Source organism: Phaseolus vulgaris, chromosome 1 (assembly GCF_051622355.1).
Source record: "Phaseolus vulgaris cultivar YP4 chromosome 1, ASM5162235v1, whole genome shotgun sequence".
Taxonomy (NCBI): Eukaryota; Viridiplantae; Streptophyta; class Magnoliopsida; order Fabales; family Fabaceae; genus Phaseolus; species Phaseolus vulgaris.
The window spans coordinates 4,797,568-4,819,035 of NC_143498.1; the positions used below are offsets into that span (position 1 = coordinate 4,797,568).

General features: G+C 30.5%; 3 protein-coding genes across 8 annotated transcripts; 1 reads left to right on the forward strand and 2 right to left on the reverse strand.

The window, feature by feature from the left end:
• Positions 1–9,033: 9,033 nt before the first annotated feature.
• On the forward strand, positions 9,034–12,146 carry LOC137816650 (cytokinin riboside 5'-monophosphate phosphoribohydrolase LOG8). Its single transcript, XM_068619883.1, has 7 exons — positions 9,034–9,372; positions 9,869–9,966; positions 10,094–10,124; positions 10,606–10,705; positions 10,881–10,951; positions 11,032–11,175; positions 11,772–12,146. Exons 1-7 carry the CDS (start codon positions 9,259–9,261, stop codon positions 11,862–11,864), a joined length of 651 nt encoding a protein of 216 aa, XP_068475984.1. The 5' UTR covers positions 9,034–9,258; the 3' UTR covers positions 11,865–12,146.
• Positions 12,147–13,434: 1,288 nt separating this feature from the next.
• LOC137816651 (putative magnesium transporter NIPA9) lies at positions 13,435–18,345 on the reverse strand. Of its 6 annotated transcripts, none has more exons than XM_068619885.1 (9): positions 18,123–18,345; positions 17,715–17,813; positions 17,469–17,598; positions 16,931–17,019; positions 16,222–16,278; positions 16,030–16,088; positions 15,069–15,189; positions 14,733–14,881; positions 13,435–13,981 (listed from the first exon to the last, which is right to left on the reverse strand). In XM_068619885.1, the coding sequence occupies exons 1-9, from the start codon at positions 18,231–18,233 to the stop codon at positions 13,765–13,767; spliced, it is 1,032 nt and encodes a 343-aa protein (XP_068475986.1). In that variant the 5' UTR covers positions 18,234–18,345; the 3' UTR covers positions 13,435–13,764. The 6 variants fall into 6 exon arrangements, with proteins under 6 accessions (XP_068475986.1, XP_090154729.1, XP_068475988.1 ...); XM_090298603.1 differs by having other exon boundaries at positions 17,464–17,598; positions 18,123–18,294; XM_068619887.2 differs by lacking the exon at positions 16,931–17,019 and having other exon boundaries at positions 17,464–17,598; positions 18,123–18,335.
• A 2,187-nt stretch (positions 18,346–20,532) lies between these two features.
• LOC137816652 (uncharacterized) lies at positions 20,533–21,177 on the reverse strand. The gene has a single exon (XM_068619888.2). The coding sequence runs from the start codon at positions 21,022–21,024 to the stop codon at positions 20,665–20,667; it is 360 nt and encodes a 119-aa protein (XP_068475989.1). The 5' UTR covers positions 21,025–21,177; the 3' UTR covers positions 20,533–20,664.
• Between the last annotated feature and the right edge of the window lie 291 nt (positions 21,178–21,468).

Here is a 21,468-nt window from a genome sequence, read left to right on the forward strand (position 1 = left end):
TTAAGAAGTGAACTTTAAGCCTAATTTAATCTTATACAACCGGTTTATAAGGTGAGGTTTGTACCCACTTACTTTCTTAGCGAAGTCGAGATCTGAGAACACCAGTTCTTCTATCTCTGATAGTGTGGTTAGAAATTGTAACAAAATGTTTTGGTTTAAAAACCATGCATCTGAAGCTCAAAATATTTGGAAGTTTGGGAAGGAGCTGGGTTTTTCGATTACTGGCGAGGAGGATGGGGTTTTAAATTCTTTACAATTTATGGAAGCCAGAGATTAAGTAGAAGGCGGGAGGTGTGTGTTTCTGATGATGAAAATAATTAGTCTGAATATAAGGGGATTAGGTGGTGGAGTTAAAAAAAGATATCTTAGTGACTTGATTGGTAAGAAACAAGTTGGAATGGTTTGTCTTCGGGAATCAAAATGTTCTAAGTTTGGTGCAGAAAAGTGTTTTCAATTATGGGGTTCCAATGAAATTGAATGCGTTGAAATTGGAGCTATCAATAATGTAGGTGGATTAATTACGATGTGGAGAAAAAACTGTTTCTAATTATCCAAATCATACAATAGGAGTAGCTTTTCTGTTATTGAATGGGAATGGAAGATTGCCGGTGGGATACAGGTTACAATTGTAAATGTTTATTATTCTGGTTCGTTGAGGGAAAAGAAACTTGTTTGGGATGAAATTAGCGAAATCAGGAAGTCTCAATCAAACAAAGGGTTGGTGCGTTTTAGGGAATTTTAATGCTATCAAGAGAAAAGAGGAGAGAAAAAGTGTATCTTCTATGTTAGATTACAGTAAAGAAATAAGTGAGTTCAATAACTTTATTGAACAATCAAATTTGTTGGATATTCCGATGATCGGCAGAAAATTTATCTGGTATAAACCGAATGAGTTTGTTAAAAGTATAATTGACAGGGTGTTGGTCTCGAAGAAGTGGTTCGATTTTTGGCCGAATAGTAAACAATGGGTTCTAAGTAGATCGGTCTTTAATCACTGTGCTCTTATGTTAAAAGATAATTGTAAGCTAAAACCTTTTAGAAGTCTGGATATATGGCAGAGTGATGGCAGTTTCGTGATTTTGTATGCAACAAATGGCTCAGTTATGAGGTGCATGGCAGAGGGCTGTTTGTTATAAAAGAAAAACTAAAAAGGCTAAAATCATATTTAAAAATCTGGAATAGAGATTCTTTTGGGAATGTAAATCTGTTGGGGGAGGTGCTTCAAAAGAAAATTCAAGATTTGAATGCCCGTGATGATGAAGATTCTTTAGATGCGGCAGGTAGGGAGGAGAGGAAATTATTGTTGGCTGAACAAAATAGAAATTTGATTAAACAAGAAGTTGTTTTTCATCAGAAAGCACGCCTCAAATGGTTGAAACAAGGCAATCTAAACACAAAGTACTTCCATTAGGTTGTAAAGTGGAGAAGGGTGAAGAATAGTTTTAACGGTCTCTATGTTAACCGTGATTGGTAAGAGAATAAGGAAGTTATTAAAGATAAGGTTAGAGACTTTTTCAAGACCAGATTTGAACGAATCAACGGGCCTTAGGTTAGGTTAGATAATGTTAAGTTTAATACTATTTTTTAGGCTGATAATGATATGTTGGCAGGATCTTTTTCGGAAGAAGATGTTAAGAATATGATTTGGAGTTGTGATAGGTTGAAAAGTCCTGGTTCGGACGACTTTAACTTCGGTTTCATAAAATTTAGCTGGGATATTATTAAGAAGGATATCATCCTGACTATGAATGATTTTACGGAATATGGTAAGTGGACCAGGGGCACAAATGCTTCTTTTATTTGTTTGGCTCCTAAGTTAGATAATCCTCAACAACTTGGTGACTTTAGACCCGTTTCCCTGGTTGGATGCTGATATAAAATTATTTCAAAGTTGCTTTCTTTGAGGATGAAAAAGGTGATCAGTAAACTTAAGGCAATATGCTTTCATTGAAGGTCGGAGGTTAATGGATAGCGTCCTTGTGACCAATGAGGTACTAGAGGAAGAAGAAGTCTTGTGTATTTTTTAAGATGGACTATGAGAAGGCATATGATTCAGTGAAGTGAGAGTTTATTTATTACATGTTAGGCAGGTTGGGATTTTGTGATAAGTGGATTTTGTGGATTAAAGCTTGTTTGGAATCTGCTACAGTTTCTGTTCTTATTAATGGGAGTCTGACTAAGGAATTCTCTCCTCTGAAGGGTTTGAGACAATGTGATCCTCTTGCCCCGTTTTTTTTTTCTTATAGTGTCTGAAGGATTGGCTGGGGTTTCTAGAAAAGCTGACGAGACTGGTTTTTTAAAGAGTTTAGAGGTTGGGAGCAAGAAGGTCAATGTTAATTTGCTTCAACACGCAGATGATAAGCTGTTTTCTGTCAAGCGAATATTAAAAGCGTGTTTATCATTAAGGTTATTTTAAGTTGTTTTGAGTAGGCATTTGGTTTAAAGGTGAATTTCTCTTTGACTTAATTGAAGGTTTGGTCTTGGATTTCATCTGTTTGTTTTTCTTATTCAGATGAGTGTCTTTAACCTATGGTTTGCCTAAACTCGACTTAGATTTGGGTTTTAGCTTGCTGGTTTATGGTTTTGGGCTTCTTGTTTTAGAGTAGTTTGGTAGGCCTTAGAGTAGTTTAGTTGGTATTTTGTTAGCTGACTCTGTTTTTGGTAAGTTGTATAAGGGTTGGTTCACCCCTAAAGTGTTCCATATTTATTTATTCATTATTGCTAATTAAAAAACACTACTAAGACATTCTTAATCTCTAGTTGACGTGAGATTTTCAATACACCCGTTCAAGTTGAAACCATGAACTCGTATGTGAAACTATATATTTATGGGTAGTCCAATAATGGTATGGTAGTGAGTGACTTGATAAGTCCAACAAACTCTCGCTAAGATAAACTCGAAATGACTCTAATACCATATTAAGAAGTGGACTATAAATCCAACTCAACTTTGTAAAATCGGTCTTATAAGGTGAGGTTTGTAACTATTTATATATTATGAAATGAATGTCTTAATCTATAAGTCAAACATTTAAATTAATTATTCATGTAACTAATTGAAGTTGTTTGTAATATTTAAAATTTATTAATTACATCAATAAATTTTACCATTACTTACCATTTGATAACTGTTTTTCTTATAAAAACTGATGTGTTAACTATTATTTTTATTTTGTTAACTATTTTTTTGTAACAGTTTTCTTTTTAAGCCAATAATTACTTAAATGACACAGAAACTACGTCAATAACCTTAAATGACACAGAAACATCTTGTTGTTGCTTCTGATAAACATGGAATGTCTTGATTTGTGCTGCAAAATTCATTCTAACCATGCACTTTGGACTTAATCAATGTCAAATGTGACCTTCACATAACAAAAGACTCGGATAAACAAAGAAAAATTTCCCCTAACAATACAAACATAGCATAAAAGACATAATAATAAGATGAAGAACTTGAAAGAGAAAGAGATTCATAATTTTATTGTTTCCTCCTCACATGTCTTATTGATTATTTCTTCGGAGGATTTGTGTACAGAGAGGGCATCAGGATTAGCAGGATTAAGGTAAGAAGACTGTCTAGAAAGTGAGACAGTGGTAGACTTTCTAGGATGATATGCTGAGATTTTCTTCCCTTTGTCTTCATAGATCACAACATCATCTTCTTCATCAGGAACACACTTTCCCCCAAGTATAATCGTTTTCATCCACACAGAATCATCTCTTTTCAACTTCTCTTTGGTCTTCATCCACACAGAATCATCTGCTTTCAACTTCTCTTTTGTCTTCATCCCCATAGGTTGATCATCACTTTTCAACGTCCCTTTCTTCCATCCACCATTGCCCCCCTGATCCCAGTTTCTTGCCACTGATAAACTCCTTGGTACCTTCCTGCTCAGATTAAAAGACAACCTACGTTCAGAAGTTGCTCTTTTCACAAATGTAGGGTTCACTTGAGGGTGCTGCTGCAGTGCTGGGGGAAGAGGTAACTCCTTCACCAACATCTCATTGTTTTGTGTTTCTGCTGTCTTCTCCAATCCCTCTGAGGTACTAGGATGTTCATGTTCTAAGGTTGTTGTTGGTGGGATAGTAGATTCATTCAAAACATTTTCCACTTTATCTAAACCATTGTCAGACATTGAGGTAGGTGGTGATGATTTTTTCCGAATCCTTACAATGCACAAAGCTGTGATTATAGTAATGCTTGTGGCAAATCCAACCATGCAGAATGAAAAATAAAGAAATGGATCTGTCAATGTGATGTTATTCTCATTAGGGAGTCTTCTTCCCATAACTTTGGAATTTGATCTGAGATTTCTTCTTCCACTAGATCACTGTGATCTATGCTCTTATGCTCTCTTCGTCCATGAAGATAATAATGATTTGTTTCTTGCCATATGTTGTAGAGGAACTACTGTGATACAGGAAGTTCATACACAGAAATAGAATTCATGAAATGAAATGTCTAGCTACTTTGTTTTTCATTGGTCTGGTTGAGGAAAACCGAATATGATTGCTTGAATATAGGAATTGAAGGGAAAGAAATGAAAATGAAAAGACAAAGACTAAACATGGAAAGTTTCTTTCATTGGTTTAGGTTTAGTCTAATTTCTATTAATATTCAAAATAAAATTCAACTCTCTTAGTTCTTGTACCATTCATAACTTGCATTTTGTACTCTTTTATTCACACTTTGTGTAAATAATATTCTCAAACTATACATATAAATATGTTGAATTGAAATTTCCCTTTAAGAGTAAAAATAACAATAAGGATATTTCATAATATATAGATGAGTATAGATGAGTGTAAATTTAATCTCATAATCGGTTTTATAAGATTAAATTAGACTTAAAGTTCATTTCTTAATATGGTATCAGAGTCATTTAAAGTCTAACTTAGTGAGAGTGTATATTTGATTTATGAGGCCACCTCCCATGAACCTTATAAGTCGGTTTTATAAGACTAAGTTATATTTAAAGTTCACTTCTTAATATGATATCAGAGTCATTTTAAAGTCTACCATAATAAAAGTTTGTTAGGTCTATTATCACCTGTTATGGGATCCATAAATATATAGTCTTACACACGAGTTAGATGGTCTCAACATGAAAGATGTGTGTTCGGGATTTCATATCAACTAGAAATGAGAACATTTCATAGTATATAAATAGATACAAACCTTATAAGTAGAGTGAAATATATAACTATATTTTTTAAGAGCACATTTGTCCACTTTTATTGCTTTATTCTTAAGTAGATTTTAATCGATAACTTAAGTTAATTTTTCTATTAATAAATAAGTCAACATTCCAATGCTTTTGAAAAGTTGCAAATACTACAAAAGGGGTCCTCATAGTTGACAAAAACAAATTTCAGATTACGTCATGGCTATGTTTCAGTTTTTAATAAAATAGTGGTGTTCATATTTACCCATTCAAAATAATCTTCTTTTTATATTATTTTTTTTTTCTTCGCATTTTCTATTTATTTCCCCCATCTTTCGTCCATTCACCTCTGATAATTTTTAAAAAAAAAATATGTTTAATTAATTGTGTAATTTTACTCCTCTATATTTTAATCGTGTGAAGTAAGTATGTTGCACGTGTGAAAATTTAATCTTTTATATTTTCATTTGTCAATTTTACCAAAGTTGGCAATTCTCATTACATTATAAGTCAATATGATATTAGTAAAGATATACAACCAATATAATTCCATAATATTAACAAAATTATTTAAATATATTACATTCAAAAATAAAAAGAAAAACTTTTTAAAAGTATCCCTACATAAATATTTGCACGATTCCTTTGTAAATTTATTTGGACAATCTCTCTATAAGTTTATTAATGTTCCTCATATCATCCACCATACCATATGTGTCAATTGACAATCATTGTAAATAATATATCAAAAGATCACACAAATAATATATTGGATAAGCTAACACAAAATAAGCAATCATTCATATTCACTCTATCAATAATATTCATCTAAGTCATTTCTTTAATTCAACAATATTTACATAAACATAGACGACTTTCGAAAGATTACATTAAGTACATCCAAGATCAATACATATATAATCTACTGGTATGTTTGATTATTAGTTGACATTTCATTCTGATACCTATTGACAATCTAGATTACCAACATGGTAGCTTCTAAAAACCCTCATAGAGACTTTTCTCAATCTCACATGGTTATAGCATAAATCATCATCACTCCTCACTACTTGATACCTTCATCTATATGATTAAGATTATCAGTGCAACTTAAAACCTTACACTATATTATCAAAAATATCTTTATCTACCCTGATATTACCTAATTCATAAAATCAACCATTTTTTTATTTAATATCAATCACTACTAGTAGAAAAACAATCATTTACATCACATATTTAACATTTGACCTCCAAACACAACTTTAAAAAAACACATAACATTTTTGTAATCAAAAGCAACTAGAGATAGAAAAACTAGGAAAACTAAAAATATGAGGAAAAATAAAAATTGACTCAAAATTAAAATCTATGATTAGGTCAAACTGTGATCTACTTTGATACCCTCTAGTGTACACTCTACTAAAGAAAGGAAAGAAAATGACTTTGGAAATTTAGACAAAACTCAAAATTTTATATACTAAGAAATATGAAACGTTTTAGATAAATAAAAAAAATTATTTTTTTATACTGTATATAACTTTTAAATAATAAAATATGCATTCTCTAATTAACTTAAACATTTTTCTTCAACTTATAAAATGAGTGACTTCTATCAATAATTGATTGTAATAATTTTACTTGTAAAAGTAACAATTTTTTCAATTAATCTAATTAGAGTTATAATAATATTCTTATCTCTTAATAGTAAAATCATGTATATTAACATTAAGTTTGACATTTTTTTTTAATTTAAGATTTGGAATCACTTAACTACTTTATTTTAGTTATACTTATAAACAATATAAGATTTCTAACACGATTCATGCTTAAGACTAAACATACTTTAGATTAAATATTTGTAGGAATTATAATAGTGAGATGATAACAAGTGGTTTACCAAACTTCTTATAATAGATTTTATTTAGTCATGCAGATGTTTAAACCTCCTCACATTAATGATTACACACTTTATGTATGAGGCAATATATTTACAAGTGACTAAACAATAAGTGATATGTATGACAAATGGAATATATCATATTAAAAAGTGAATTTATACTAATTCAATTTTTAAAATTAAATGATAAAATGAGATTTATACTCCCATAATATATATATATATATATATATATATATTTTTGTAATTAGATTAATTTATTTAAAAAATAAAAATATTAAAAAATGTGATAAAAGTATTAAAAAGAATGTTTGGTACAAGAAAAAAAAATTACTTATTTTAAGTTTTTATAAAAAAACTACATAATAAAGCCAAAACCTTACTAATAGCTTATTAATTATTGAATAGTTTTATTTTTTTCTTATTTTTGTATTTCTTTTGAATAAAATATGACATTTTTTCTATTTTTATTCATTCTATTTATTTTTTTCTTTAATTTATTTACTTTAGCTTATTTATGTACTTCTTACACTGAGTAGTTATGTCATTGTTGTATAAATTCTAGAGATTTGCATATTATACTAAAAACAATAATATCTTCTCTAAATAAAGAGAAATATTTAATGAAGTTTTATTATATGTAATTTGTTTTATGTAGTAAAAGCATATACAACACGATGAAGTGTGTTCATATTTTTTATAATAATAATAAAAATTTATTTTATTTACTTTTTTAGATACTTTTATCTTAATTATCTCTTCCTCTGTGCAAAGTTAGTTTTACATTTTTTAATTTTTTTCTTATTATAATAATTAACAAAGAAAGAAAGTAACTTTTTACCAGTAAATCACACATTTGTATCTGTTATTACAGTCAGATTATTAATAATTTCCTACATTAAAAATGCAAAACTTTAACATAAAATAGTAAGAAAATATTGTAAAAAAAATATTTAAAAAAATCATAAAATAGAAACCAATTTTTAGATAACAAAATAATTAGTTGCAATAGTAACTAAATTAGACACTATTTTAGAAACTAAAACAAATTTTTTTGGTTTTTAAATTAGTTTATATTATTGTTAAATAGTTTTTAAATTTGTATCTAATTAGCAATCAAGATTTTTCTACCAAATTTAGAAACTAAATAATTGGTAGTTAAAACTTGGTTGCTAATTAGATACCAATTTAGAAATTATTTAATAATAATAGAAACTAATTTAAAAATATTTTTTTTTAGTTTTTAAAATAATTTCTAATTTAGTTATTATTGTAACTAATTATTTTGATATCTAAAAATATTGATTTTTATTTCATGATTTTCTTGTAGTGAAAATTATTGAAAATAATATTTTTATTAATTATAATAGATTACATAAATATAACAAATTATAAAGATAAAATCATATGTGAATAATTAAAAAAAATGTTAATAGATTTAAAATTTACAGTATTAATTAATTATCAATCTATCATCTACAGTAAAAATGTTAATTTCTATAACGATTATATTTAAAATACCATTTAAATTTATTTTTAATTGAACAAATTTTTAAAAATATCAATAAAAAACAAGAATTCAATATTTTTTTGTTCTTTAAAATTTACTTTTCGTTGATATTTTTTTGAACTTTTTCACTCTTAATAAATTATTTATTTTATTGTTTTTATCCTAGAGCATTATCTAAAACATTTTATTTCATATTTCAAAATTTATCTAAACAACTTTTAACATAAAAAAAGCAAAAAATTTACTAGAGATTACATAATTCACAGAACATAAGGAAATAATAGCAAATTCCATGAGTTATTAAGACCAAAAACATATTTAATTAAAAAGCAAATATCATGGTTTTTAAATAGCACCAACCATCAATTTTAAAATTTTAAACTAATACAGTATCTATCACAACCGTTGAATAATGGCATGATTACTTAGCTTAAAAAAGTTTCAATCTCTTACCTATACTAAACGCAACTACAACTAATATTTTTTATTTTATTTTATTTTATTTTATCATTATTTAAACAAATTATCTATTTTTACTACTATATAAAAATATGAACTAATGTATTTCTTTTTGTTCTAAACAATTGTTGTCTTTCTTCTTTGTTGTTCCAGTACTTTTGGATTTCCTCTGAAACAAAATCATCATCATCATCTCCATCTTCAAATTAACAGAGAAAAAAATGGAACAAGGTTTCCCCAAAAACATGTTCAAGAAGCTATGTGTCTTCTGCGGCAGCAACGCTGGTAACCGCCAAGTTTTCAGTGACGCCACCATTGAATTGGCCACTGAACTGGTCAGCTTTCTTTTGTAACATTCTTTTTCTTCTTATCTTCCTCTTTTTGTCATCAAAAACACATCTTTTGCCATAAAGCCATTTGGGTACGTAGTTGTCAGAAAATGTTTTTTTTCTTCTTTTTCCCATATTTTTCTTGATTACAACCTTCTGCAGGTACATTTATTGCTATGGATTATTGGTTTCATAAAAAGATAAAACTTGAGGCATTTCATAAAATAAAAAAACTCAGTACTTTTTTGCCTATCAAAATTAAAAGTTCAACAATCTATACGGGTCATATATATTACAGAAGTAAAACTTCAATTTTGATCAAAAGGTTGTTAGTTTTGTGAGCTTTTCTTAAGTGTGCTTGACTTTTGGTGTGTCACATAATAATGACAGTGTGATGTTCTAAATTTGGTTCTTTTGTTTTCTAATATGTGGAGGGAATAATTGAGCTTCACTTTTCTCTTTATCTGTGCTTTTGTGTTTTATTCTATGGAGTGGATTACAGGTTAAGAGGAACATTGACTTGGTGTATGGTGGGGGAAGTATTGGGCTGATGGGCTTAATATCCCAGAGAATGTATGATGGAGGCTGCCATGTTCTTGGGTATGCTAAAGCAACATGCTTTGTTTTGTAGTGTCTATCATGGATGCTCTATTCATTCACTATGCAAGCTTGTTGTTATTGGTTTAATCATTTTGTCTCACTCTTTGTTTATTTGCTACATACACAGCGTTATTCCAAAAGCTCTCATGCCTCATGAGGTATTTGTGCTACTACCTGTTCAACTGTTAAGTTTAATATTCTGTGTCAGATTACTTGTGTACAGTTAAATTGAGCATTGGAAATGAACTGCTTCATGTTTCATATTAGTTTATGTTTGGTATTAATGTGATGATTTGAAGTCAAAGATACCATCTTTTTTTGAAAAAATAATCTGAATTGGATTTAAAGAACTTAGAAAAAAGTTCTTTTATTTTTGGAGGGGTGGGGTTATTATTGTGTGCTAAGCTAAGTTTTCTTAGAGTCTGTTTGGACACAAAGTTAAAATGGTTTTCAACTTTTCAGAGAGCTTCTCTACTGAAAAAAAAAGTCCTATATTTCTTGTTGAGAGGCTCTTAAAAGCAGTTCTAGCTTATATCCAAATAAGCCCTTAATAGCACTTCACTTCTTTTACTTTGATAATGGCTTAGTTGAGAAAGAATCTGTTGTTTATTAGTAAGTTGTAATTGGCTATTTTGACAGATATCAGGTGAACCAGTTGGTGAAGTGAGAATTGTTTCAGATATGCATGAGCGTAAAGCTGCAATGGCTGAAGAAGCTGATGCATTTATCGCTCTACCTGGTAGTTAGAAGAACAGCTTTCAAATAGTTTTTAAAAAAATTGATGATTTCATATTAATATTACTAAAGATATTCTTTTATAAACTAAAACTTACTATTTTGGTGTAGTGGATTTCTGTACTGAATGCATAGTAGTTTTTGTTTCTTTCTTATATCTGTTCTTGACTTATAATTAGGAGGATATGGAACAATGGAAGAGCTGTTGGAGATGATAACTTGGGCTCAACTTGGAATACATAAAAAACCGGTAACATGATATGTTACTGAGTAGTATAAAATCTTTGGTATACTAATATATATATGTTAACTCAGTACCATCCTGCACAGGTTGGTCTACTGAATGTTGATGGTTACTACAACTCGTTGCTTGCATTGTTTGACAATGGTGTTAAAGAAGGCTTCATTAAGCGTGGTGCTCGGGATATACTTGTTGCGGCTTCATCAGCCAAAGAACTTATGATGAAAATGGAGGTCTAAGTCTAACTATGTTTTGCTATTTTTACCTTAACATGTGACAAGGAAACATCAGTAAATGTCTAATACAAAAATGCATTCAAATTGTAAACTGATGAAAAGTAGATTGATATTGATTTACTAAACTTGTAAGAAAAAAATTAGTTAAACACGTTTGGTGATATATTATAGGAGTTCTGCTAAGGCTGTTGTAAAAAATAATCAGTTAAAGAGTTGCAATTGGATACCTAAACTAGACCATTGACAAAAGAGCCTTTAACTTTCTATCTTTACTGACTTGGCTCTGAGAATAGATTGGAGCTCATATTTTCTTCCATATTTCATCACTGTCAAGGAACTTGGTTGTGTGATATTTGACAAATTGGATTTTTTTGTTTTCCTTCTACTTGTAAACATAGATAGTATAAGTATCCTTAAGCCATATTCCAACTTTCAAACACTTAAAAAATGCTTGTATGTAAACATTGGTTTTGAAGTGCTGTGTTCTTTCTTTTCTTCTTTTTGGCCTATTTTGTGTGAACGAAATGTTTGGACTGTAGACTACTGTTACTGTGTTGATTATAGCTCTAAATGCTAAATTCACATTTTTGCAGCAATATTCTCCTTCCCATGAACATGTAGCCCCTCATGATAGCTGGAAGGCAAGGCAATTGGGTAATTATGCAGGACAGAAGAATACAGAATGAATCATTGATTGGTTTCACACGTTTCAAAAAAAGTTTTTGATGCAACTCTTCATCACTTGAAATGTATACAAGGGATCCTGTGGATGGGGCCAGGTGTTATTTGTTACTGTGCATTGATTTTTTGAAGTTCTGGTATACGAGATTTTCTGTTTTACATCATTTCTTTTAATGGTCAATTGAGTCACTGTGAGAAAGTCATATTGCTTGTTACATAACACTGTTTAAAGGGTAAAATTGCATTGAAATAGCAAATAGATGATGACTAGCATTTTCATGGCAAAATCTCAGCTGTGCTTATGGGCTGGCATGTGGCTCCACTCTATGCAGTGCCAAAATTTGACAAAGTAGGTGAATCAAGGACAACCACACTTTTTGTGAAACCTGAAGACTTTACTTTATAATTGTCATTTTCTATGGTAGCATAGAAGAAACTAGGGTCATTCATTTCCAGAACTGGCAACCATTATAGTCTCTTTTCTTTTAAAAGAAAAAAGCACCTCAAGTTCATTTTCTTCTCTTTATGGACAGAAAAGTCTTCAAATGTCCACTTATTAATATTCTAAACGGATGCTGCTAGGATAACTGTGGTATAATTTTGGTTTAACTGAACTTATATATCTTTGGAACAAAGATAATGAAAGTACAAGTTTAGATTATTAAAATCTATTCAAAAAAAAGTTTAGATTGGCAAAATATAAATGGTAGTGTTTCTGTCTTTTGCAGTACTGAACTTATCTTTAACAGAAAGTGTTTAGAGTATACATTTTTTTATAAGGTCAACTAATTGAAAATTGTCAAAGATTTGACTTTTAAAGTAAATATTAAACTAATTTAATTAAAATATACAGTGTAAATTACCTTTTAAAAGATTGCTGATTTTTGTATTTTACAGTTGAATGTATAACACTCTAAAAATTATTATATTATGAGTGTATTTTAATCACAAATTCGAAACATATCACTCTTCAGTGGTGAAGCAATTTTGTAATAGTCAGTGGCTTTGACAAATGTGCTTTCTGCTGCAAGTTGGCCATATTTGAGGGTGCAAACAAAGTGGAATAGACACGTGAAATGTTTACTTCTGGTTACTAATTTTCTTCATGGATTTTTACTGTACTGTATATGGCTAAAGCACAAAGTCCAGTGGAGAAAGCTGTTATTTCCTAAAAGAGCACCTTTTTTCCATTTATGCTTTCCTTACCATTCCAAAGTTATGCATAACTACAATTTCAAAACAAAAGATGAATAAATAAAGACTCATTTTATGAAAATGTTTTCTTCTTTTCTTAGTGGTTCAATTTTGTACTCAATAAATCATGAGATACAACATTTGCATGAATCATCTCATACAGGGAGAAGTAATAGCAACACACTCTCCTATTGATAAAAATATATTGAACAATACAAAATCATGTATTTTTGTTACAACATTTATTAAAAAACTACACATTTTTTAATTTCAAAAAACTTTTACCAACAGTAGAATGTGCTAAAAGAAATCAAGTACATTCAATTTAACATTTCTTTTCTAACGAAGCGATACCTATACATGCAAAGAGCACCACTGCACTAGTACACAAGAAAAAACTTTTCTTTATCAAAATATGTTTCAGTGCAAATAAAACAAATTCTGTATATGTTGGTATGCTATCATAACTGTCATACAATCCTTGAAAACAAAAAATAATGGAAGTTCACGAAAAGTTTCTACAAGGAGGCCTCAGAAGTTAACAAATATTTCATCATAATGTGTGAATCGCAAATGAATGATCTACAAAATATCATTAAGCAACCACTATACTCGTACAATACACCCTGGCCATGCCAATCGGATTTGAAAGCAACTTAATGCTCAGATATCCAACGAAGGATGAAGGAACATAAACCAGCACATGTCAACTCAAGCTTTTTCTTTGGAAGATGATGATAGTAAATGATTTAATGTTGCTGCTTGAATGATAGCACTTGGACTTGGTTCCCTCACACGGGAAGAAGTGGTTCTTCTAAGGCCAAAATTCTTATCCATATTGCTTCTTTTTCGCCTCGAAGAACAAGAAAGAAAACTCACTAGCCGTGTTGAACCAACAAGTAAAATCACCCCCACAATAATAAGTAGCCTGCAGCACAGTGTTTCATATGTATTAAGAACCTGAAGATTTCCATTTTGTTTGAGACACATGAATTACTAGATATTAGGGTCTTTCTAAAATAGTTTCAATCTACGTTTTCAATAATGGTTATCTGGTTAAGTTTATTCACCAACCCAAATAATGACTGCCTGAACCAATTAGATTAAAGCCACCAAATGTTTGTAGCAGACAACTAAACATGATGTAACTTCTTCTGGATGGAAAGAAGTATTGAACTGCTGGTGTTAGTTTCTGCATTGTTTGATGTAAGGAATATTGGAATGAGGACCACAGTTTCATTCTTGTTTTATGGAATGAGGAAGAAATTGATAAGAACCTTTAGAGAATCACCACAAAAGCTAGTTGTTGGAGTCGGAGAGTATAAATCCCACCCCAGAATCCCATACTTCCAATGCAGGACTTAAGTTCCATACCTTGCAATTGGATCCTAACATTGTTGTAGTCAAAGAGCCCTAGGCCTTAGAACTTCCACCCCTCATACTATTCTATTCCAAAAGCATGAATGTTATGGACTCTTTCAATCTAAAAGTTCAACTTGCATACTATTCCAAAAGCATGAATACTCAGCTACTCCTGAATCCTCTTTCCTTTAACTATGCATGCATATTTATTATGTGTGATGAGAAAAAAGTGGAAGGTATGCATTTTCATTTGGCCTTTTCCTTTGTTCTGAAAGAAAAAAATAATCTGTAAAACACAGCTTAACATCTTATGTTACCATCCAAGAAGAAGTGTCAAGCGAGCTTTTGGTTCCGAAGGAAGTCGCTCACCCAAAGCAAACATCCCAGCAAGAACACCAGTCAAAATTGATGCCACAGCTGCACAAGTAGAAACTACAAGAGCCCTCCCATGCTTTAGACCACGTGTCTGCAAGAGAAGGGAAGATAGTGATTATTTAAAGAGTTATTGTCTCTGAAATAGGCACTGTAGAACTTTGCTTGGACAAGTGTCTCAGCAGTTTGACTGAAAATGGTTTAATTTCCTTCCATGGCATGCCTAAAGGATGTAATGGTTCTCGTGATAGTAGATCATATAAAAGTGCTCTTCAGAATACCTGGTAGTAAAAGCCGGTGCCACTACAACAGACACTGATCATGATGCACACAGGAGCCAACAGCTTGGGAAAACCTTGATCCAGGAATAGAAATCCCATCTTTGATATTACAGATGACATCCTGCATTTAGGTGTGAACAAAATTAAGAGTGATGTAAATGTTCTCTTATCTGTCATGCAAATAGCAATGGTGTTCAATAATTCTGAATTTCTAAATAAGCCGAGTTTAGCCTCCAAGAAAAAAATGTTAAAACCATAAGCTAATAGAAAGCAATAATAAGCTATATAAATGGCTTCAGACATGGCATAACTGCATAAGCAGCTACATAAAATTGTCAAAAGTAAGATTATGTTGATGATTAACAACAAAAAGTTTCTGGTAATATTTTTCAAAGGCTTCATTTGCCATGTTCAGTTGCCTGAAGTGGTTTGCAATTGCAATGCCAAGTTGACTAAACTGGTTGCATCTCTGTCTGGGAATATACAAAGGCATGATGACTGTGGCAACCTCTAAATAAAAGTAAACTAAATGGAAGAGGCACACATAAGAGAAAAGTTGTCATTGGGGTAACAAAAAATGTAAAAAAGACACCATTGCCCATAATTTCAAGGTTTAACGATAAAAAGTTAGGTTTAGTTCAAAATATGATGTGGAATGTCCAAGCACAAAAGTGTTGGATGTTATAAATCCCTTCATATCACACACACAATATCCTCCTAACTGCATTCCTCTCTTTTCTCTCTGAAAACCTTTTTTATCCCAAAAATGAAACTACGAATACACAAGAAATAATAATACTAAACTCCAAACCATGCAATACTTAATTGTTTTGTTTCAGGCAACTGTTAATTTAACTGTCAGAAGTCATCCTGATATTAAGCAGTTGAGGTATAAGAAAAAGTGAGAAGTATCTGAACATGAATGGAATACATAAAAAAGTGAATAAGGAAGGAAAAGTACCCAAACAAAATACCAGATTCCAAGCCATAGATGATTTCCTCAACGACATCATATTCCATCTGTATAACTTAAAAATGTCAAGTGATAAAAGAGGAGAGAACAACATGGCTCATAAACCACCCTTAATTGGTGTTCAGATGAAAATATATATGTAAATCTAAAGGCTTTTCGAGATGGATAAATCATGAATACCATTTCTTGTTCTCTTCGTTGACTCTTGCATATTCGAACCCACCCATTAAGCAGTATCTGTATAAATTGCAATGTAAAAAATAGTCTTCTAATAATGCTATCAGAAAAATGCCTTCACATTGTATTGACTTAGCAAGGAAATTAGTGACTTTGACATGCATAGATTCAAGAACAAAGGTGTAATTTTCAATGAAAAGGACCAGGAAAATTTGATTGCCTCACAATCAAATAACAATTTTACTTTAAAGACATACATAATATTACGCATAAAGGACGGCATCAGAATTCTGCATTTTAAATGCACCACATTGAGGAGGAAATAACATCCCATGAAAATAAGTGGTAAAAACAGTTTATCAAGTAATCAGATGACGCTTTTCTCATACAAATAACAATTATGATTTTAGAAATATGTAACTTCATGCATGGATTAAGCATGATACTTGGCATTTATACACATTAGACTCAAGGTCAAATGTATGTTTGGCATCCACACCATGCTTAGGCTTCCAATTAATACTAGAATACCACTATGCTTCTTTCACAATGATTCAAGTATTTCCTCACAAACATTGTTACTGTATCAAAATCAAGTGATGCAAACATCTTCCCTGACTTGCCATGATGCCAAACTTATGAATGCAAAATATCTCTGATCATAAAGGCACTTGACTATAAAATAAGTTGATTCATAAGACAAGGTACCTACAAACAAGATGAAAACAACAAATGCCAACCCTGGTATGTGAAAAATAGATAGAGCAACCACCCCATGATCCTCACCTCCAGCACCAACTCCTAAACATAGAAAAACACACGATACTTAACCAATTAGTATCGCGTAAATACAAAAACACATTAATACAATGACCCTGCAACACAAACTTAGTTTTCTTAGCAGCCATGTAATAAAAAGAAGGAAAACTCCAGAAATTTTCAGTCCATTGCTCAGGTGCACAAGACACAAAAGTTTAATACAATAGTACACACAAATAAATGGTACAACAAATACTTTATTATATGTAGATCTGAATTCTGAACTAGGCCAACAGCTAAAAAATCATCACTCAATCAAAATGAACAGAATGAACTATAAAAAACTTATAATTTGTTTTCGTGATTTGAATACACTTTTTTGTTGCATAGTTATCCCCTCCCAACAACCTTGCTTGTCGTGGAGGTCAAATGAAGCAGAGTAGGGTAAACAATCAACAAAATGCTCTCGGGTAAATATAAACTTACTTTACCTATTGTGCCAAAACCTGCCAATGTAATGCCAACCCAATCAACAGCATTCATGACTTCCTTGAGATAAAAATGGGAAAAGATTGATAGAATTGCTAGTCCACAGCCAGAAACTGGTTGGATGACAGAGACCTATAATATATTTAACATAAGAAAATCACCATAACATTGTCAAAAACCTAAGCAAAAACACAAGATCAGAGGGTCACAAAACCTATCATCACATTGGCATGGGATATAGGACTTACTGGAGCCAAAGACAATGCCCTTAACATCAATAATGCCCCAAATATATCCACTAGAAAACCTATCACCCAGGTTCTGTTTGAAGCATATGATCTTATGACCTGCAAACACAATGGAATCAATAACCAAACATTCACTTCAAGCTCACATAATCTCAAATGAAAAAAAAAAGATAACAAAAAGGTGATCTTGGTATCTATCCATTCCCACTCAATCATACACATTGATGGAAAATATTCAATTTTACATTGGCACCAAATAAACACAGCAATAGAAACTAAAAACAATTTCAAAAATTCAAAGACACCCACATGATTCAAATAGCAATTTCTTCAAAAAAAGATGAGATCTTTAATAGAAACCAAAACAAACCAATTTAAAACACACAAAAAATGGAACTTTAGACATGCTTTGAGTTTGAAAGAAAGAGGTGGAAGAATGATAGTGCCCTTCTTCTGCAGGATCTTTCCAATGTTGTTCCCGGCGGTGGCAGCCACCGTCAATAGAATAGATTCCCACATGCCACGGTCTAAATGTTTCAACTTTCCTTCCTCTTTGTTGCTAACTCCTTAACGATCTGTCATACTGTTACTTTCAACTTCAAGTTCAATTTGTTAGCAACCTAAGGAACCAATCACAGTATTTCTCGTTAATATTATTTAATATATCTACCAGTGGTTGGATTTGATAAATTTAATACTAAACTTCATAATTCGACATACACAACTTAGGAATTCTAGAAGATTAAACTATATTAACTTTTCCCAAATTTTTGTTGCTAAGTTAAATTACAATTTCATTTTATCATATAATTATCTATATTGAATAAAATTGGTGAAAGTTAAGCTCATCTTATAGTATAAAGTGTAGGTTAATAAACGTGAGGGTCTTCTATAAATACTTTTACAAGCATTCATAGAAATTTTAGAATTAAAAAATAAATATATTTTTTAACATGAATCACTACAAAAGAATCATAAACCAAACAGGGAATAGAATTTTACTTATAAGAAACTTCATGCAAAAGCAATGGCATATTATCGATCTGGTTGGTGGTGCTAGAGGAGTGGTCCCATATGACCAAGGACTTAAATGATTTGATAAAAGTAATATATCCATTTATCTTAATTTTCTTTTAGTAAATTATGCTCAGTATTTCTTGTTTTATAAAATTATATGCTTTTTTATTCAGATTTTTTAATTTAAAAAAACTATTGCGATACTTCTTACTCATTCTAATTGTTTAAAAAATAAAGATTTTGCGTAATGTCATGAAATCTCATAAATTATTGTTTTAATTCACTCTATTTCTTTATTAGGGTAGAACTAGGAAAATAAATAAATATATATATATATAATACGAAATATGATAGAAAATGTGAAGAATACAACTAAAAATAAGAAGAAAAAATTGAGATGAAAGTAATATGAAAAAGAAAGTAAATGTGGGTTAAGTATTATTTTTGGTGAATTGAGGATATTCTCTAACGAGACTATAACTAGTTTGTAGACAAAATTTCAAAATACACTATTTAATTAAATATTGTTTACATGCATTGTATAAAAGAATATATTAATCTAAGATAATTTAATATTTCACTCGTAAAAAAATTTAAAAAAAAAAATAACTCGTTTTTATTACAAAAAGTATTCTCAATGTAAAGAAATTTTTCCTAATGAATTCAAGTACATAATTGGACCTCATTTTGTACTTTGGTTTTAAATTGGTTTTCTAACAAATGAATGAAAGTTTGCATAAGTGACCCAACTTCCCTTTTTTTATTTTAATAAAACAATTTAAATATGAATACGAAATATTTGTGACCATGTATGAAATTTGTTTTAAAAAACTCTAAATATCTATATGCATTAACACAGAGATTTTGGATGCTTTAATAATATTAGGTATAAGTAAGACAATTTTCTTGGTCAAATAAAAACCATTATGACTTTTGTTAATAAACTTAGAAATATACAAGGATTGTTGTGGTAAAACATTCGATCTATTTTCAAACAAAGGTCTTAATAAAAATTGTCAAATATTTAAAGTATTAGATTTCTTTTTTATTAACAAAAAAATGAATGAATAAAAAAGAATACTTCATAAATATTTCAATTCGTATATAAAATTTATCTAGGCTTAAAATTCACTTCTTAATAAGTGATTAGAGTCACCTATAGTCTATCATAACGAAAATTTGTTGGACTTATAGATCTGATGATTCATAATTATATAATTTCATGCACAAATTGACTGGTCTCGATGTAAGAATGTGTATCGAAGATTTCATGTCTCTTATAGATAAAAATATTATATAAGTGGATAAAAACATCACTTTATAAATTATTTTTATCAGATTGACTTAAGAACACTTTATATTTTATATATTTTATAAAGTCTACTTCTTAATAGAATATATTTTATGATTAAATGAAAATATGAAATAAGAAGAATAACTCAAACTGAATGACACCAATAACTTGAGACAACACATGGAGCCATCAAATACAAACTGAATTAACTCAAACACCAAGCAATAACCAAAAAAAGAAAAATCAAATGATTTGGTGAAGTGATGAGTGAGGCAGAGACAGAGGAATTGAAAAAGGATATGGATAAGATAAGTCTTTAAGATCTCCTAATAATGAAGCTGTTTTCATTTTGCAAAACTAATCCATTTCTGTTTCCTTATAGAATTCAACAACACTACACAGAACACTTTATTAATCCATTAGACGGTCTTCAAAAAATGAAAAACAAGTAGAGAAAAAGATCACTCAATGAAAAGGGTAACATCTATATAATTACAAACAAAAAGCTTTGGCTATTAAACTCAAGTCTGATTAAGCTGATCAGTGATCATAACTCATACTTCTGCTAAAATCATGAACAGAAAACTCAAATAGTTATATATATGTAAACAGAAAATACAAAAGGGTATAACAACTGAATCACCACCATCCATAAACCACATGCCAGTACTTGTCCTTGAGCCACCTAAAGCTCTTGCTGAAGGACCCTTTGACTTTCCCTTCCACAGAATACATTTTATAGCTGGCAACCCTCTTCTTCCTCTGAAACTCAGGATCAGAAAGGCTCCAAGGCTTGGAAATGGAGGCCCTTGACATGCTTTTTCCTTTCTTCATCTTCAAGTCCTTGTTGTTTGGAACCATTTGAGCCTGTGAATAGGAAACACTGGAGGACCTGAGATCATAAGGCCTTGGTTCTGGTGCTCCTCCATAGCACCTCTCTATCTGCATAAATTGCCCATTTCCATGAGACCTTGATGTGTTGTAGTTGAAATCCTCCATGGAAATTGGGTAGGGAGGGAGAAGAATAGTGGGTTCTCTCTCTATCTCTTAAAGCTCATACCTTTCTTGTCAAAATTTGAGGGAAAGTGAGTGGGAGTGTGGGGTTCTCCAACAAAGACCATAAGAGTTTTGTTCTATCATTAAGGTTGGATGTTGGTTGGCATTGTTTCACTTTAGACTTATATTTAGGTAAATGATTTACTGTTCCAATTTTTTATACTTATCACATTACAACTTTTAATATTATTATTTTATAATTTTTTATATCATTTAATTATAAATTTACTTTTTATTATACATATTTATCTCTAAGATTGTGAAACTATTATTTTTCTTTGGATTTTTATTTCAACTTTTCATTAAGCAATGGTTACATGGTATGTGTATAACATATCCAACTAATATGTGTTTTATAGTTCATTCATTTTTCTATAATCAATACTT

Excerpts from the sequence above, each read along its gene's own strand:
- LOC137816650 (XM_068619883.1), top strand. The coding sequence starts at position 9,259 with ATGGAACAAGGTTTCCCCAAAAACATGTTCAAGAAGCTATGTGTCTTC. Across the intron at positions 10,952-11,031 it reads TTGGAATACATAAAAAACCG|GTTGGTCTACTGAATGTTGA; the intron begins GTAACATGATAT and ends CATCCTGCACAG. Across the intron at positions 11,176-11,771 it reads AACTTATGATGAAAATGGAG|CAATATTCTCCTTCCCATGA; the intron begins GTCTAAGTCTAA and ends ACATTTTTGCAG.
- LOC137816652 (XM_068619888.2), bottom strand. The coding sequence starts at position 21,024 with ATGGAGGATTTCAACTACAACACATCAAGGTCTCATGGAAATGGGCAA.
- LOC137816651 (XM_068619884.1), bottom strand. The coding sequence starts at position 17,936 with ATGTGTATGATTGAGTGGGAATGGATAGATACCAAGATCACCTTTTTG. Across the intron at positions 16,089-16,221 it reads AACGAAGAGAACAAGAAATG|ATGGAATATGATGTCGTTGA; the intron begins GTATTCATGATT and ends TAAGTTATACAG. Across the intron at positions 15,190-16,029 it reads GAATCTGGTATTTTGTTTGG|GATGTCATCTGTAATATCAA; the intron begins GTACTTTTCCTT and ends ACCTAAATGCAG.